The sequence below is a fragment of the Elaeis guineensis genome, chromosome 1 (genome assembly GCF_000442705.2).
Source record: "Elaeis guineensis isolate ETL-2024a chromosome 1, EG11, whole genome shotgun sequence".
NCBI classification, from domain to species: Eukaryota; Viridiplantae; Streptophyta; class Magnoliopsida; order Arecales; family Arecaceae; genus Elaeis; species Elaeis guineensis.
The window spans coordinates 154,508,319-154,525,687 of NC_025993.2; the positions used below are offsets into that span (position 1 = coordinate 154,508,319).

The 17,369-nt window shown below is 38.3% G+C and overlaps 1 protein-coding gene across 2 annotated transcripts in view; it reads right to left on the reverse strand.

Moving 5' to 3' along the window:
* Positions 1-824: 824 nt before the first annotated feature.
* The window catches only part of LOC105039128 (uncharacterized), a 33,067-nt gene continuing 16,522 nt past the window's right edge, over positions 825-17,369 (reverse strand). For both annotated transcript variants that reach the window (XM_073244534.1, XM_010915141.3), the window contains exons 8-9: positions 1,756-2,058; positions 825-1,503 (exon numbers count right to left, since the gene is read on the reverse strand). In XM_073244534.1, the coding sequence (XP_073100635.1) occupies positions 1,277-1,503; positions 1,756-2,058 (530 nt within the window). In that variant the 3' untranslated portion in view covers positions 825-1,276. The remainder of the gene's footprint in view (positions 1,504-1,755; positions 2,059-17,369) is intronic.

Sequence of the window (17,369 nt, forward strand, 5' to 3'; positions counted from 1 at the left end):
TTGATTCTCGCACAAAGCAAACTTTAGGTGCTTATTTTTGATTTTCTTTGTGTTTTGGGTGAGAAATTTATCAGCTTATTTTCCAACGAACGCGGCACATTCAGATATAACTCGAGACCGATAAAGCATTTTATGCCAGCCTAGGTGTGGCGATCATCTTTATCTTTTCATGCAGGTGAGACTAGCTATTCGATCCAACGTGTAAGGTCGCTTCAATCATAATCTTTCTGATAGGCTGTTGGAAGAACATAAAATTTCATACCTTAATTTTATTTGTACATGCTGTTAGCTTATATGATTAGGACACGGACATGCATTCGAGAGTCTGGGGCTTTTCATCATTTTCCGAATACGTTACCGGTAAAGGTGGCGAGCTGGTCTGCTTGAGGCCAAGCTAGTCAAATGAAGGCCAGAACGCAAGCTTGCTGGTAGTTTTCACGATTGTGACTTTTTCGATAAATATTCAGTCACTGGGCCTGGAAATAAGCTGGCAATATGAAAACTTTTGAAATTGTGAGTTGGGCTTTGTCACCTTTCTAATTCAAACCTAAACCTTTTTTTTGATGATTCACCCACGTCTCCATAGAAAAAGAGCACCCCCATACCGTCCAAATAAGTTTGCAGCCTTTCATAGGCTGCGCATCCGTGCAAAGCAAGGCTCCTTCGACTACATAACGGACAATGCCCTGCCCTTGAAGAGGGTTGCTCGTTCCTCGGATTTCGAGAATATTTCCGAAGCTAAGAAAGACTACAATTGTTTCTTTACAAAAGAAAAATCTTTAAAATTTAGCAAACCCCTGGATTCTGATGGAGGAAAGGGCGGGGATGAAGAAGATGATTTGTTTTCACTATATATATTAACCCCTATAACACAAACATGGCCTTACATGGAAGTTTGCTTTGATACTTTTGCTTTTTCTATATTTCATTTCATATATTGGTCATATCGTCAACCAACACCCAAACAGCACATGCCCGATACCTGGAAGGGTGAGGAAAAACAAAAGGAAGAACCAGAACAATGACCCCCTACCAAAACTGATGAGAGAGACAGCAATAGCCGCGCTGAGAAGATACGAGCCCCACAATCTCTCATGAACGTTGGAGCACAGCGCACAAAGGAAAATGAAGGATGACAGAGAAGAAACCGGAGTACCAAAAATGTCAGCTGAGGCATCAAACTCCACCCAGACCTGCACTCACAAGGAAACTGAAGCCATGGAAAGGAAAATAGAGAACCAGGACGATGACCACCAAATATGTCAGCTAAGGCATCTCAACCTGTTTCCAGGCCCACCTCATGAAAACCATCCCTTTGTGAAGCTGCCTTGTTCAGAAACCCATGCAACTTCATAGGGTTTCGCAAGTGTGCGTCCAGAAATGTGATGCGATCATTATCTCCTCCCTCCTGCAAACTGCTAAGAACAGCTTTTGCATAATCATTTTCTGGCCCATACAGATGGGATGCACATGCAGCCTTCGAGGTTAGCAGCTCCCAATCACCTGTTGAAATAAAGAATATTTTATTCATTCTACCGCCACATAAGACCTATGAATTACTTATCACATAATTGCAATAAAATGTTCTCCATCCCGTTTCACTTAAAAATTTATTTCTGACGTAAAAAGAGATGAGTACACAGTGGCCATCACTTGAGCTGCTGCCCTTTTTTTTTTAGAATTATCACACAACCAACCTAGTTAGCCATGCAAACAGTCCCACTAAGTTCAGTATAATAGGGAATGCCGACTAACCAGCTTGCATTTCTGAAAGATAGGCATTCTTGCTGAAATGCCGTGTCAACCACCATCTACAACGAACCCTCCATGTCTTTCTTGCCTGACCCTTGGTGAAAGCTGTTGGAATTTTTCCGGAAGATACGATGCTGGTTGGATCCCTTCGTACATTTGCTGAGATGCGATCTTCATAATCGGATATTGTGGCAGTTAAAAGTTTTAGGAAACATGAAGCGAGCTCTCCCCATATGCTAGACTTCCCATCAGCAGCATCCAGATGCAAAGTCATCATCTCCAACAGTAGAATAGTACTGTAATTTCCTGTAAGAGATAATATATTCAAGACTAGGATAAACTAGAAATCTGCTAGTGTCATTATATATCTTAAGTACGGGGGAGACCGGTTCAGATGGTAAGCTAGCTTCCTAGCTCAGCATGAAGTCTTGAATCATGATCTTGGGATTATTGGGTTCCAGATTTTCTCAAGGGAAACAAAATCAGATCATTTATGAAAGTGGGTTACAATGATCTTGTATTAGACACAACTACATATATTTCCACGAACAATACAGAAAAATAAATGAAGTAAAGCACACGCATGCTCACAAACAAAAAGCTCTAGCCATGTTTACTACATTAAGTTCTGCCCTCGACACATCCATGTCGACATTGTAATCTTCTGAAACGGTCATCTGTTGTTAATTTTATATCCATGTCAATATCTATAAAAAGGAACTTAAAGATCTGAGCTTGAACAGTTTTATTTGTAGATGTTTCACTGACTGCATGACCATAGTTGGCCTGATGAACAGTTTTATTTGTAAACTCATGCAAAGGAGGACAAGGATAAGGAAAAGAAAAGGTTTCTCATAGGTGGCTCCTCAATTTGTTAAAAGGATAAAGCTAAGAAAATCTGGAACCTAACTGCCAATCTGGAACTAGAAAATTTACTTGATTATACCATTGTACAAGATAAACAAATCTTTAACAATGCCTGTGGCAAAAAACTTGACATTCCTCTCTTTTTTTTTGATATAGTGAAATGCCCCCTTGAAGCTTAGAGGAATTTCATATCAATTTTCAAACTTAATATTTTCTTAATGCTCATTAGAAACATATATTTTAGCCATCTAGGCAAATCCAAGGGTTAGTTTAGACAATTCCCAGCCACAACTGAATGTTAAACATCATGATGAGTTTAACATATGCTGATTTTTCCTAAAAGACCTGTAGGATTTGACCCATCGAATTAAACCCAAATAAATTTGTCCTCATTGAGCTCAGCAAAAGAATATAAAAATGTCTGCAAGGACATATATCCACAACTTCTGCCCAACAACAAGTCCCACTAATTCTAGCAGATCTGACAAACTAGCATGATGGCTGATAAATACCAAACATTAAGACTACGTCACCTTCTGAAAATAATGTCTCGAGTCACATATCCTAGATCTTTCAGTCATGATGACCTGAAATAAGAGGAATAGAACTGATGTTTGTCATCAATTAAGCAACTTATAAACGACAAAAACACCAGATCCCTTGTGTACAGGCTCCTATAAGTTTTACCTTAATATTTGATTCTTGCTAATCATTATGAGTCTTCACACCTAACTCACCTTTAAAATGAAGCCAAATCACCTCTAATCAATGATAGGCAATGTTAGGGACCATGACCAGAACAACAGATTTCAATTCAAACTCAAGTCAATTGACACATCCATGGCCTCCATATTCAGTAATAATCTATAATCTAGCCTGAATAAATGAAACTTACTCCATGGCTACAAATGACAGCTATTACAGTGACATAATGGCAGCACAATGGATTTGCAAGACTCACATAACATTCTAAATGTACACAATGACCCATAAATAATGGTTTTATATGCAATAAGACCATTATAACAAGGTCATGTAAGGGCCAGCAATTATTTTCGCATTCACTGTTCAAGGATTTAATCAAAATTTTTTATATCAATATTGTTAAAATATACCAATTGTACAATTATTTAAATACAAATTAATTAAAAGAATTTTGCTTTTTAATGTTTTTGTATGAGCATTCAGGCAGTTATAACCCAGTAGCAAGATAATTCGAAACTTGACTCTTGCAGAATATTGATTCACTAAATAGTACAATAACATCCTGTGACATTTTAGGCCATGGCTGTTATACAGTGATAAACAGGATTGTTAAATTCATGATCTACTCAAGAGTACACAAACAACAATAAATACACCACGCAAACTGCAGAAGGTGGCAGATTATGTTGTTCTTTTTGATCCTATGTTGAATGTTGTCACCATATACATACCCATCATGTCCTTAATTAGAAAACATGAAATTTAAAGATGAAAATTCTGCTTTTGGAAGAAACAATATTTACCAACCCGCTATGATCAATACGTCGTCCACTAACAGATCACTTGTAGGAAACAACACATATGTCAATCTGCCATAACCAAGATTTTCTTTTACAGTAAGAGAGAGATGGAGGGAAGCCCAACTATACTATAATTAGCAAAGGCCAAATGCTTGGGATACACTTCCCAAGAATGAAACAAGAACCTCTGGTTCACATAACTAAGGTCAATCTATAGTCCTAACTCCTAAGGTTCAGTTTGTATAGCCATTGCATCATCTTCCACCAATAGTTCCTTAAACCTATCTCCCTTGGTTGTGTAAGACTGACATGTTGGGAATTGTGTCCTAAAATCAATCGTGTGACGATTGAGTTCATCTTTTTATATGAATTATTGATTATTGAATAATAGTTATTATGATATTTTTCATCATAAAGCGACATCTCCCTTGAACTTTTGTGCTATGATGAAGTCCTTAGAACTATGCTAATGTGCGATAAAGAGAGGATTTAACGTATAGTTCTTAAACATGTTTACGACTAAATGATACGTCATTATGGGACGATGACATTTATTGAGTGAAAATCGTTGTATGCCATATGAATTGGTTGTCCTCTTAACCAAGGAGTATGGTGATACTGGTATGGCATACAGGTGAAATGTAGGGGTACATCGTCACTAAATAGGTGACTCACCTGCTGAGCGTTCTGCTGTCAAGAGCTGCTCACGAAACACATAGGTATAAGTGTCCTTCAGACCTGAGATCACCATAGTGACTTGCAAGCAACTCACTGTGCTTTGGTGTTGGACTATCTGGATTTCTAATACAGTGACGGAAGGCTACTGAGTACAGTCAAGTACTTGCGAAGTCTATGTGTGAATCAAGATGGGATTGACCCCTTCAGATTATTGGAGTTGATGTATTGCTGTATTTCAATTTAGCAAAACCTTTGCCAGGATAATCCATGAGATGGATTTGAAAGGTTGAAATACAATACCGATGAAGCAATCTTGATTGACAGTTAACTTGAGACCATCCTAGAGCATTCAGGATCAAAAAGACGAATTATGCGGGGACTATGTGTACGGATTCTGAAATATTCTTTTGCAATAATTCGACCTATCTGGACGTCGAAAACTATTGCTAGATGGTATCTCGATTAGTGCAGGAATTGGTTCCTGTGCTACCGGCTTAGTGTTTGAACCTATGGAGTCACGCACACAGATCAGACAAAGTAGGAAGGAATTGACCTATGTTTATATATCCAATTTGGAAGTACTAGACTTAATTGAACATATAAGCTAATTTGATTGAGAATTAAGTTATGGATTAAACGGGATTGAAGAGTTGACTATGTCTAGCTAGCACTACACATGAGGTTCCGGTTCGATCCCGGAGATGTACAGTTTCTGATCTATGATCCATAGAGCATATGAAAGATTAGATTTAAGTGCTAATTAATTTCAAATTAGATCTGAATTAATTAGACTTAATTGGGTCCAAAATCCAAGTTAGACTTGGTACAAAAGTCCTAGAGTTTGGGATTAACAGCCTTTCGAAATTATTTCGAACCAACTTCGAATCGGATTCAAATTGGATCTGTTTTGGATGAGATATGAGTATTCCCACTTGCACTGAGAATACCCCTCATGAAAGATGACCAAAACCTGGTTTGATGCTTATTTGGAGCGTCCCAAGTGGGTGTGGGAGTGGGTGCAAAGTGCATATCATAAGTGATGGCAATTCTATCTCATATAAGAATCCTTCTTTCATGAGTATTGCATCAATTCAAATCAGATTTGAGTTAAGAGTCCTACTCTCATTGAGTCATGAGAATCATCTATAAATAGAGAGGATCTCTATCTATGGATGCATGAAAAAATAGCAAAGTAAACAAATCAGATTGAGAGAAGAGAAAAAGAAAGAGAGAGGCGTGAGAAGAGAGAGAGGTCCCTTCCTCCCTTTGGCCTCTCCCCTTGTTGCCGCCCCTTTTCCTTTGGGCGTGGGTTCTCTTTGGGTGTCCCACCTGCTGGTTTGAGGAGTCACACCAGCACATCTTATCCCTCGATTGATTGTGTTGCGAAGGCAATTGGATTGGAGTTCATCTCGCTTTTCTGTGACGTTTGACGTTCATGCGAAGTAGAGAGTCTGCACATCCAGGCCTCCGCGAAGGTTTCCATCAGATAATTTGGGATTTGATCTCTGGTTCTGCTGCATTCAGGTAAGGATTTGATCCTTAAACAAGTAGAATATTAGAGAAAATTTTTAGATGCAACCTGAGCATTCTGGAGAGAAACTGTTCCCTTCCCTACAATTGGTATCAGAGCAGGCTTGAAATATATGCATGCATGATGAAATTTTTCAAAAAAAATTATATGAGATTTAATTGAGATTTTTTGTAGGACATTAAATCTGATTTAAATATGTTTATATAAAACTTCTGATCTGATTTTGATCGGATTAGAGGTGCCTAATCAATGGTTGATTGAGGTTGTTATAAGTCTGTTATAACAGAATTTTGCTGTTGCTGAATTTCTGATTGAATAGCAACATGAATTAAAATTTATTTTAAATTTATTTTATTAGAATTTTAATATTATTATTTTTCTTATGAAGTGAGATTTATTTTAGATCTGAATTGGATCCATTTTGATGGATATTTAGATTTGAATCCTATTGAAATTCAGCACTGCGCAAAAAACAGATTTTACCAAAAATTTATTCCTTATGCATTCATATTTGCATCTAATTAATTTTCTATATGATATCAAATCTGAAATTGATGTTTTATAATCAGTATAAGATATGTTTCAGATCTGATATAGTGTATATGATACATTAAATCTAATTAGATTAGATGAAGAACATTGATAAGATCAAGGATATGTTCATGACATAAAATAGTTTTGTCAATAATTATATGTTGATGTAATTATATATAAAATTAGATTTTAGATCTTAGTAGCCTAGTACTCGGATTGATGAGATCATCGGACCGTCCGGTCATAGGAGATTAAAGAGATTAATCTCTCTTTTACCCATTCGATGGGTTCTCTTATGACGTGTAGGGGTGTCATTATGATCCGATTTCATGAAGAAAAAAATGAATAGATTTTTGTATATTGTTTTGATCATAAATATATTTAGATTGGATCTAAAGTGATTTATGATTCATTACAATAGGATAAAATTCAGATATAAAATTATTTTAGATCTGAATTGCATGTTACATTTGATGTAAACAGTATAGATCTAAAGGTTGTCATAATACATGAGATGTATGTATGAAGTTTAGATCATATCTATGTATGTTTAATTGTTAAACATAATATGAAAATTTTACTTTTATGTGTTGAAACATATGGTATGCTTTGTCTGAATCCCTTGTAGAATGTTCTATAGACTGAAACACACGTTTCACACACTTAGTTATGAATTAAGTTTTGAATGATCTAGATTTAAGAATTGAAGATCATTAAGACACTATATAAAACGATGGACAAAGGGTTAGCATGAATCAGATCCTTCTAATGGGTTAGATCTAGGATTAGAAATACATACAGATCATGTAGAGAAATTGATTAAATCTAATCAAATGTTGAATTAGATCAGATCAGTATTTCTCTAGATCAATCTCAATAGTTGTAGTTTGATCAAGTCCATGTGTTTGACCCTTATAAATGGACTATGATCATGGCTCCGTGATTGAGCCGGAACCTTCTGATTTGCTAAATCGAAACTAATTAACCAATTTGTGTCTAAGATAAGTTTGTCAAATTCGATCAAGTGATTTTTAATTAGGAGCTATTCACCTAGATGCATCTACAGTGAGTTAAGGACATATCCCTTCCACTGATCTCACTTACCTGACCAACGTGGTAGATTATATTTTGATTAGGTCACTAGTTGATTCGTGCAGACCCATGCCATTAAGGTAAATCAGTGTGATTGAATTAGGTGTCTTTAGACCAACTTGTGCCTAATCCTTTACATGACTTGATGAAGTCAGTGGAAAGATTTGCAGCTTGCAGGTCAACTTCTTCTCTTATCCTCAGATCAATGAAATCAAATCCTCTAAATTATTAGATCCATAAAGTGATAAAGTTATGAGATAACTTGATCATCGCCTTCCATTAAGATGCGTGATAATGAGTCCAATATTCCAAATAGGCATTGGAGGTGCCACACGCCTGATGTCTATTACGTATTGAAATTATCATTATCATATGATCATCATGATGTACCTTCAGATCAATGCTCGGTTGGCCGAGCCACACTCGGGCATGGATATCTATTTGTTGGATGCACTTGATGTGTCATGTTAATGGTTGGACCTAACCAGGATTTTCAGTGGAAGCGCCTCACGCCTGCTGAAGGGACGCCTGGGGCAAAACTTATTGGTAGAAGTTGTTCGGAGAAATAATTGGTTATGAACCTATCCACGGATGCACTAAGGTTGGCCGAGCCACACTCGGGCCTAAATGCAGTCCGTGTGGATTCTAATACCCGCTAAAGAATTAGTGTAATTCCTCGAGTTGGAGGTAGAGGCTATCAATTCGTAAAAATAGTGGGAGAACCTTTAGACTAAAGTCCATGTCTTCGGGATCAAAAATAATTCATATACTAATAGGCTAGTATTTTCTCCTTTTAGTTATGGCCAACACACCGTCCCTCCATACGCTGTTGGACAGCGACAGGCTCACTGGATCCAACTTCGATAACTGGTATCGAAAGATGAAGACCGTGTTGGAGTACGAGAGGATTTTGTATGTCCTTACGGATCAGGCATCTGAAGAACCTGCAGTTAATGCTCCTCGTGCCGCGAGAGACTTACACGAAGTGGCTCAATGACCACACGATTGTGCGTTGCGTGATGAGGGCAGCTATGAACGACGAACTTAATTGTAAGTTTGAAGATGCACAGTCAGAAGAGATCATTCAAATGTTGAATGAGTCCTTCGGCACCCCTGAGGATGCGGAGAGACATAAAACTTCCTGCACAGTATTCAATGTCCGTATGCGAGAGGAAGCTTCAGTCACTGATCATGTATTGTATATGATTGAGCAGATTGAACATCTTAGCAAATTTGGCTTTCCATTGCATGAACAGTTAGGTAAGAATGCTATCCTCAATTCGCTACTGAAATCCTACATATCCTTTCTCAGTCATTATAAAATGACGAAGCCTGCGGTAAACTACCATGGTTTGCTAGGGTTATTGTAGATTTTTCAGAAGGATCACCAGCTCCAGAAAGAGCCAGTGAATTTAGTGGAAGGTTCATTTGCAGGGCGTCGATCCTCTAGGAGAGAAAAGAAGAAAAAATGCAGAAATTCCGTGCTGTCGATCCCCAGCAGAGCAAACCGTCAAAAGTTGACAAGAGCCAGGCAGAGTGCTTCTTCTGCAGCAGAAGAAGCTGGATCATTGGAAAAAGAATTGTCCTGCTTATATAGCTACCTTTGACCCAAACAGGCCTAAAAATAAGAGAAGCAAGCGGTTGCTTCACAAGGTACTTATATGATAACTTCTTATAATTTCTCTGTTTGTAATACTACTACCTGGGTATTGGATACCGGAAGTCCTATCAATATATGCAATTCGTTGTATGGACTGCAGGTAAGTAGGAAGTTTCGAGAGGACGAGCGGTTCCTTAACGTTGGAGATGGAAGTCTTGTTTCAGTTCTAATCTTGAGAACTTTGCAGCTTGTCTTCGAGTCTAGTAGTGTCATGTTAAATAATTATCATTATTGTTCCTCCTTTATGATAAATGTCATCTCTGTAGGCCTTTTGACCAAACTTGGTTACAAGTTTATAATAAAGGATGATTTTTGTGATATCATTATGAATGATACTACAATTATACGTGGACAATTGAAACATGGCATATACATAATATCACGGCCTGTTAGTGTAATGTACACAGTCAGTAAATGCTCTAAATTAGATAATGTCAGTGAATCCTACCTTTGGCATTGTAGGTTTGATCATGTGAACAAAAATAGGATTGACAAGTTGATCAAGGAACGTGTCCTTGAGATAGATAATTGTGAATCATTGCCTACCTGTGAGTCTTGTCTAGTTGGTAAGATAACTAAGTCACCTTTTAAGAGAAAAGGTGAAAGAGCCAGCGATGTGCTAGGTCTAATACATATTGATATATGCGGGCCTATGAACATAAGTACCAGAGGAGGATACTACTACTTCATTACATTTACAGACGACCTATTGAGATATGGGTATGTCTATCTTATGAAGCATAAGTCAGAATCATTTGAAATGTTCAAACGATTCCGTGCTGAAGTACAAAAACAAACTGAAAAGAGTATTAAGATCCTTCGATCAGACCGAGGTGAATACCTCACCAGTGAGTCCCTGACATATTTGAAAGAGAATGGGATTCTCTCACAGTGGATCCCTCCTGGAACACCACAGCATAATGGTGTTTTCGAGAGGAGGAATTGAACTTTGTTAGACATGATCCGATCCATGGACTTTGCGAGTCTGCCAATCTCCTTTTAGGGATATGTTCTAAAAACTGCCTGCTACATTTTAAATAAGGTGTCCAGCAAGTCTGTCGATAAGACTCCGTATGAGATATGGACTGGGCGTAAGCCGGTACTCACACTTTAGGATCTAGGGGTGTCCAGTTTATGTCAAGCATTTAAAGACAGATAAGCTCGAACCGAAGTTTGATAAATGCTTGTTCGTAGGGTACTCAAAGAAAACTAAAGAGTACTACTACTTCGCTGCAGAGCAAAAAATATTTGTCAGCAGTCGGACAGTCTTTTTAGAAAAAGAGTTCCTTGGTGAAGGAGCTAATGCCTGTAAAATTAAACTTGATGAAGTTCATGAGGTTGGAGGACCGACATACACAGAATTAGATTTGATTGGTGAATCAAATTTAGAGCCAGTAGAGGCACCATTAAGGAGATCCGGTAGAATACCGCATCAGTCGAACAAATACTACGATTTTCTGATCTGGCATGATGACCCCATCGAACTTGATGAAAATGATGAGGATCCGATCACCTATATAGAGGCCATGCAAAGGCCCGACTCTCAGAAATGACTTGAGGCCATGAAGTCCGAGATGGAGTCTATGGAGATCAATGGTGTATGGACATTGGTTGATCCGTCCGAAGGGTAAAACCCATAGGGTGTAAATGAATTTTCAAGAGGAAAAGAGGAGCGGACGGGAAGGTGGAGACCTATAAAGCCCGTCTAGTTGCCAAGGGTTACCGTCAGCATTATGGTATTGACTATGACAAAATATTTTCTTCTGTGACAATGCTCAAATCCATCCGGATTATGCTTGCTATTGCTGCACACTTAAATTATGAGATCTGATAGATGGATGTCAAAACCGCTTTCCTTAATGGGGAGCTGGAAGAAGAGGTATATATGATACAACCTGAAGGATTCACATATACAGATAAGTCGAAAGTGTGCAAGCTGAAAAGGTCTATTTATGCACTTAAGCGGGCATCGAGTTGGAACATGCGTTTTGATAAGGTGATCAAAACGTATGACTTCGTTACGAACGAAGAAGAGCCTTGCGTTTACAAGTGGGCTTCTGATTCTGTAGTCATTTTTTTGTGCTATACGTGGATGACATACTGTTACTAAGAAATGACATTCCGACTTTATAGAGTGTGAAGCTGTGGCTATCATCACAGTTCTCCATGAAGATGGGAGAAGTATCCTACATCCTTGGGATGAAGATCTATAGGAACAGATTTAGAAGGATGCTTGGACTATCCCAATCCACGTATATTGATACCTTGTTGAAGTGGTTCAACATAGATAATTTTAAAAAAAGCTATCTTCCGATAGGCCATAGAATTACTCTTTCCAAGAAGAATTATCCAATAACTCTTAAGGAGAGAGAGCGCATGAGTAGAATACCATATTCTCCAGCAGTGAGATCTATCATGTACGCTATGACATCTATGAGGTCGGATGTGGCCTATTCACTAGGAGTAGTGAGTAGGTACCAGTCTAATCCGGATGAGAAGCATTGAAAGATTGCGAAAGCAATTCTTAGGTATTTGAGAAATACTAAAAATCAATGACTTATCTATGGAGATACTGACCTGAAACTTGTGAGATATACTGATTCCAGTTTTCAATCAGATTGTGATGACACAGAAGTGTATCGGACTACGTATTTACTCTGAATGAAGGAGCTGTTTGCTGGAAGAGTTCCAAGCAACATACTGTGATCGATTCTGTTTGCGAAGTGGAATACGATGCTGCATCGGATGCGCCGCTATCTCCTGGTGCGAGAGATCGTAAACCATGATGACGTCGAACTTCAGAAGATCGACGAAAAGGAGAACCTAACCGACCCCTTCACTAAAGCTCTCAAAATCAAAGAGTTCGATGACTTCAAATAAAAAATGGATATAAGATACTGTCCTGATTGACTTTAATCCAAGTGAAAGTTGTTGGAAATTGTATCCTAAAATCAATCGTGTGACGATTGAGTTTATCCTTGTATATGAATTATTGATTATTGAATAATAGTTATTCTGATATTTTTCATCACAAAGCGACATCTTCCTTGAACTCTTGTGCTATGATGAAATCCTTAGAACCATAGTTGTCAAATCGAAATTCAACTCGTGAATCGTCCATCCTTTGACTTGAATCGTGACTCGAATCGTGATTCGAACCGTAAGATTCAGTAACAAATTCAATTTTTTTATAAAACGATAAAAATTAGCATAAAAACAAAATTTACATTATAAAGATGATAAAAAAATAATAATATCCTATTTTGTGCAATGAATTTGATAATCACATTGTCTAAATAGAAAGACGTTTGTGGATCTACAATCTTAGTTTTTCTTCTAGATGGCATGATTCAATAAAAACAAGTACTGTTACAAAAAAAAACTTGAAATTTATAAAAAAAACTATTACATAAAAAAAAATAAGTAAACAGAGCAACTTTCATGTACATACCAGTTAAATGACTATGGAATTGTGGCTGTATACAGGCCTTCGCGAACACATACTTTTGCTTTAGAGAGAAAAAAATGAAACTGGGACCACAGAAAGAAGATGGAAGTTGGGCCACAGCCCACCCCTCTCAGAAAGAGAATAGGGGACCAGCCTGCCCAAAGAGGTCAAAACGAAGGAGGGTCCTGCCGTCTCTCTCATGATCATAGGCTTTTCTCCTTTGACCCTTATTCGTAAAACCCCACCCGTCTCTCTCATTTGAGAGAAAGAAGACGAAATAAGGCTTCGAACGAAAAAAAAAAAAGAGAGCGAGAGAGCGACAGCGAAGCTCAAAGAAAGGCTTCCTGGGCTTTGAGGCATCCTCTTGGGGAAGACGAACAGGGAAGAGAGAGAGAGAGAACACCGGGCCTCTTCCTCTTGCCGTTGAAGCTCGTAGAAGCAATCGATCGCATCAGTAGAGAGAGAAATTGAAGAAGAAGAGAGAAGGGGAAATAGAAGTTGAAAGATTTCACGTACCCTCAATTTTTTTTGCGAATTGATTTTCAAAGCTATTTTGAAAAATTTTGGACTCTTCGACTTCCCAAATCAACGAACGGCACTGTTCTAGAAGTCTGGAAACCTACCTTTACCGAATCGATGGAATTGGACGATCCAGTGAAGTGGACAATTCAACACACAAGTCGATGATTCAAGTACGATTCCTATTTTTTTTTATTCTCCATTGCGATTCGACTCGATGAAGGTTTGACTTGACTCGACTCGTACGAGTCGAATCGCAACTCATACGATTCTAACAACAGAGCTTAGAACTATGTTAGTGTGCGATAAAGAGATAAAGAGAGAATTTATCGTATAGTTCTTAAACATGTTCGCGACCAAATGATACGTCATTATGGGACGATGACGTTTATCAAGTGAAAGTTGTTGTGTGCCATATGGGTTGGTTGTCCTTTTAATCAAGGAGTATGGTGACACTGGTATGGCATACAGGTGAGATGTAGAGGTATATCGTCACTAAACAAGTGACTCACCTGCTGAGCATTCTGCTGTCAAGAGCTGCTCACGAAACACATAGGTATAAGTATCCTTCAGACCTAAGATCACCATAGTGACTTGCAAGCAACTCACTGTACTTTGATGCCAGACTATCTGGATTTCTAATGCAGTAACAGAAGACTACTGGATACAGTTAAGTACTTGCAAAGTCTGTGTGGATCAAGATAAGATTGACCCCTCCAAATTATTAGAGTTGATGTATCACTGTATTTCAATTTAGCAAAACTTTGACCAGGATGATCCATAAAATGAATTTGAAAGGTTGAAATACAATGCGAATGAAGCAATCTCGGTTGACAGTTAATCTGAGACCATCCTAGAGCATTCAGGATCAAAAGAATGAATTATGCGGTAACCATGTGTATGGATTCTAGAATATTCTTTTGCGATAATTCGACCTATCTGGACGTCGGAAACTATTACTAGATGGTATCTCGATTAGTGCAGAAATTGGTTCCTATGCTACCGGCTTAGTGTTTGAACCTATGGAGTCACGCACACAAGTCAGACAAAGTAGGAAGAAATTGATCTATGTTTATATATCCAATTTGGAAGTACTAGACTTGATTGAACATATAAGCTAACTTGATTGAAAATTAAGTTATGGGTCAAACGAAATTGAAGAGTTGACTATGTCTAGCTAGCACTACATATGAGGTTCAAATTCGATCTCGAGGATGAATAATTTCTGATCTATGATCTATGGAGAATATGAAAGATTAAATTTAAGTATTAATTAATTTCAGATTAGATCTGAATTAGTTGGACTTAATTGGGTCCAAAATTCAAGTTAGACTTGGTACAAAAGTCCTAAAGAGTTTGAAATTGACAGCCTTTCGAAATTGTTTCGAACCAATTTCAAATCGGATTCGAATTGGACCTGTTTTGGATGAGGTATGAGTATTTTCACTTGCACTGGGAATACCCCTTCATGAAGGACGACCAAAACCTGATTTGGTGCTTATTTGGGGCATCCCAAGTGGGTGTGGAAGTGGGTGCAAAGTGGATGTCATAAGTGATGGCAATTCTATCTCATGTAAGAATCTTTCTTTCATGAGTATTGGACCAATTCAAATCGGATTTGAGTTAAGAGTCCTACTCTCATTGGGTCATGGGAATCATCTATAAACAGAGAGAGTCTCTACCTATGGATGCATGAAAAAATAGCAAAGTAAACAAATCAGATTGAGAGAAGAGAGAAAGAGAGAGAGAGGCATGAGAAGAGAGAGAGGTCCCTTCCTCCCTTTGGCCTCTCTCCTTGTTGCCATCCCTCTTCCTTTGGGCGTGGGGTCTCTTTGGATGTCCCACCTGCTGGTTTGAGGAGTCACACTAGTACATCTCATCTCTCAATTGATTGTGTTGCGAAGGCAATTAGATTAGAGTTCATCCCGCTTTCTTGCGGCGTTTGATGTGCATGCGAAGTAGAGGGTCTGCACATCCAGACCTCCGCGAAAGTTTACATCAGATAATTTGGGATTTGATCTCTGGTTCCGCTGCATTCAAGTAAGAATTTGATCCTTAAACAAGTAGAATATTAGAAAAAAATTTTAGATGCAACCTGAACATTCTGAAGGGAAACTGTTCCCTTCCCTACATGACAGCGAGCACTTTGGTTGAGTGCTAGCCGCACAAACTACAACCTTCACCAAATCATCATGCACATTCTCTCGGACCTGCTTCAATAATTTGGTTCCGGCAGGAGATTCAGGATTTGTTGTAACTAGATCATTATCCAAATATTACTAACAAACTATAACTAAAATAGAATCCTTCAAGACTAACCCTACCTGGTCCAATTATTACTCGAACTGACTTGATTATTGAAATAATTATGTTATGATTTCTAGGTCAACTAATTGATTGTTTTAACAAATACAGAGATGACAATCTGCCACAACAAGGATCAATCTATAGTTCTAAGGCTTCATCCGCTAAGTCATTATTGCATCATCTTCCACCAAGACCTCCATATAACCAGCAGCCCTAGTGATGTAAGATTTTCACTGGAAGCACTTTTGTTAAGTACTCACCACATGTCACTGTGACCTTCACTAAATCATCCTGCGTGTATTCTTGTCCACAGGGCTGAGGATTCGATCTGATTTGATAGTTTGGCTCTGGTAAGGTATTCATGAATCAAATATGACTAACAGCATAACTAAAATAGGACCCCACAACACAGACCCCATCTAGCCCAACTCTCTCCGCCCCCCCCCCCCGCTCTCTTTCTGTGTGTGTGTGCGCGAATGCCAGCATGCACACATGTGCACACATTCTGACTATAGGCTACATTGGTGGTTTCCAAAGGTGTATTCTTGGTTACAACAGATTAAATTTACGAGCAGATTCTCTGCTCCCCTCCTCCCGCTCTCAACCCTAGCATCATCAGCCAGCATTCCCAGGCCAGAACGCCAACATGTTCAAGGCTTCAGGCACTGTGGCGACGGCAGTGATGAACTTCAAGAAGTCAATTAAAGGGAGGATGGTTCACAGGGCATGAAAAAGGTGGGATCAAAGGTAAGGTCCTCAGCTTGGGTTGTGTTGTCAAATAGCACTTCTGTTTTTTTCACAGATTCAGGTTCATATCAGAATTTCAACAATCCAGCAGATTACTGAATCAGATCAAGTCAAAATTTTAAGGCAAACAGACCAGACCTGAATCCCTCAATCCCATCTGAATCCAATTTGCTGACAGATACTCTTGAATCACACCACTTTCCTACTACTATTGCCATCTTCATCACAGTAAAGATTCATCATATATACTTTTAACGACTAGGGGCATGGAGATTTGAATTTACTGTCAGACTCTGAATTAGAGTGTCATTGGAAGACAGATTAAAATGTAAGGTATGGTGGCACCAAAGGATCAGACGCTATTGCTTCAATTGAGCTTTGGGATTTTATGGGATCCTCTCACTGTTTCAGATTTACAGGTATCTATTTCAGATTAGAATTGGGTTAGAGTATGAAATAATGGAGAAGTATTATGTTTGATTAAGAATTTAAGACAGAAGGAAAAGAACAAGAAAAGAGGAAAAGGGATGGTAAAGCAGCAGCCCTGTGACCCAATTAAGTATTTGTTTCACCTAGATCTAAAGTTTCCAAGTCATAATCAGACCATGAAGAAGAAAGAAGACCATGCTTTATTGCTTAGAATAAATGTATCGTAATTGAAGTGGTATATGTATGTTAACCCTTATGATCATTGTAGGTTTAAGAGTATATAATACAGAAAGGAAAAAA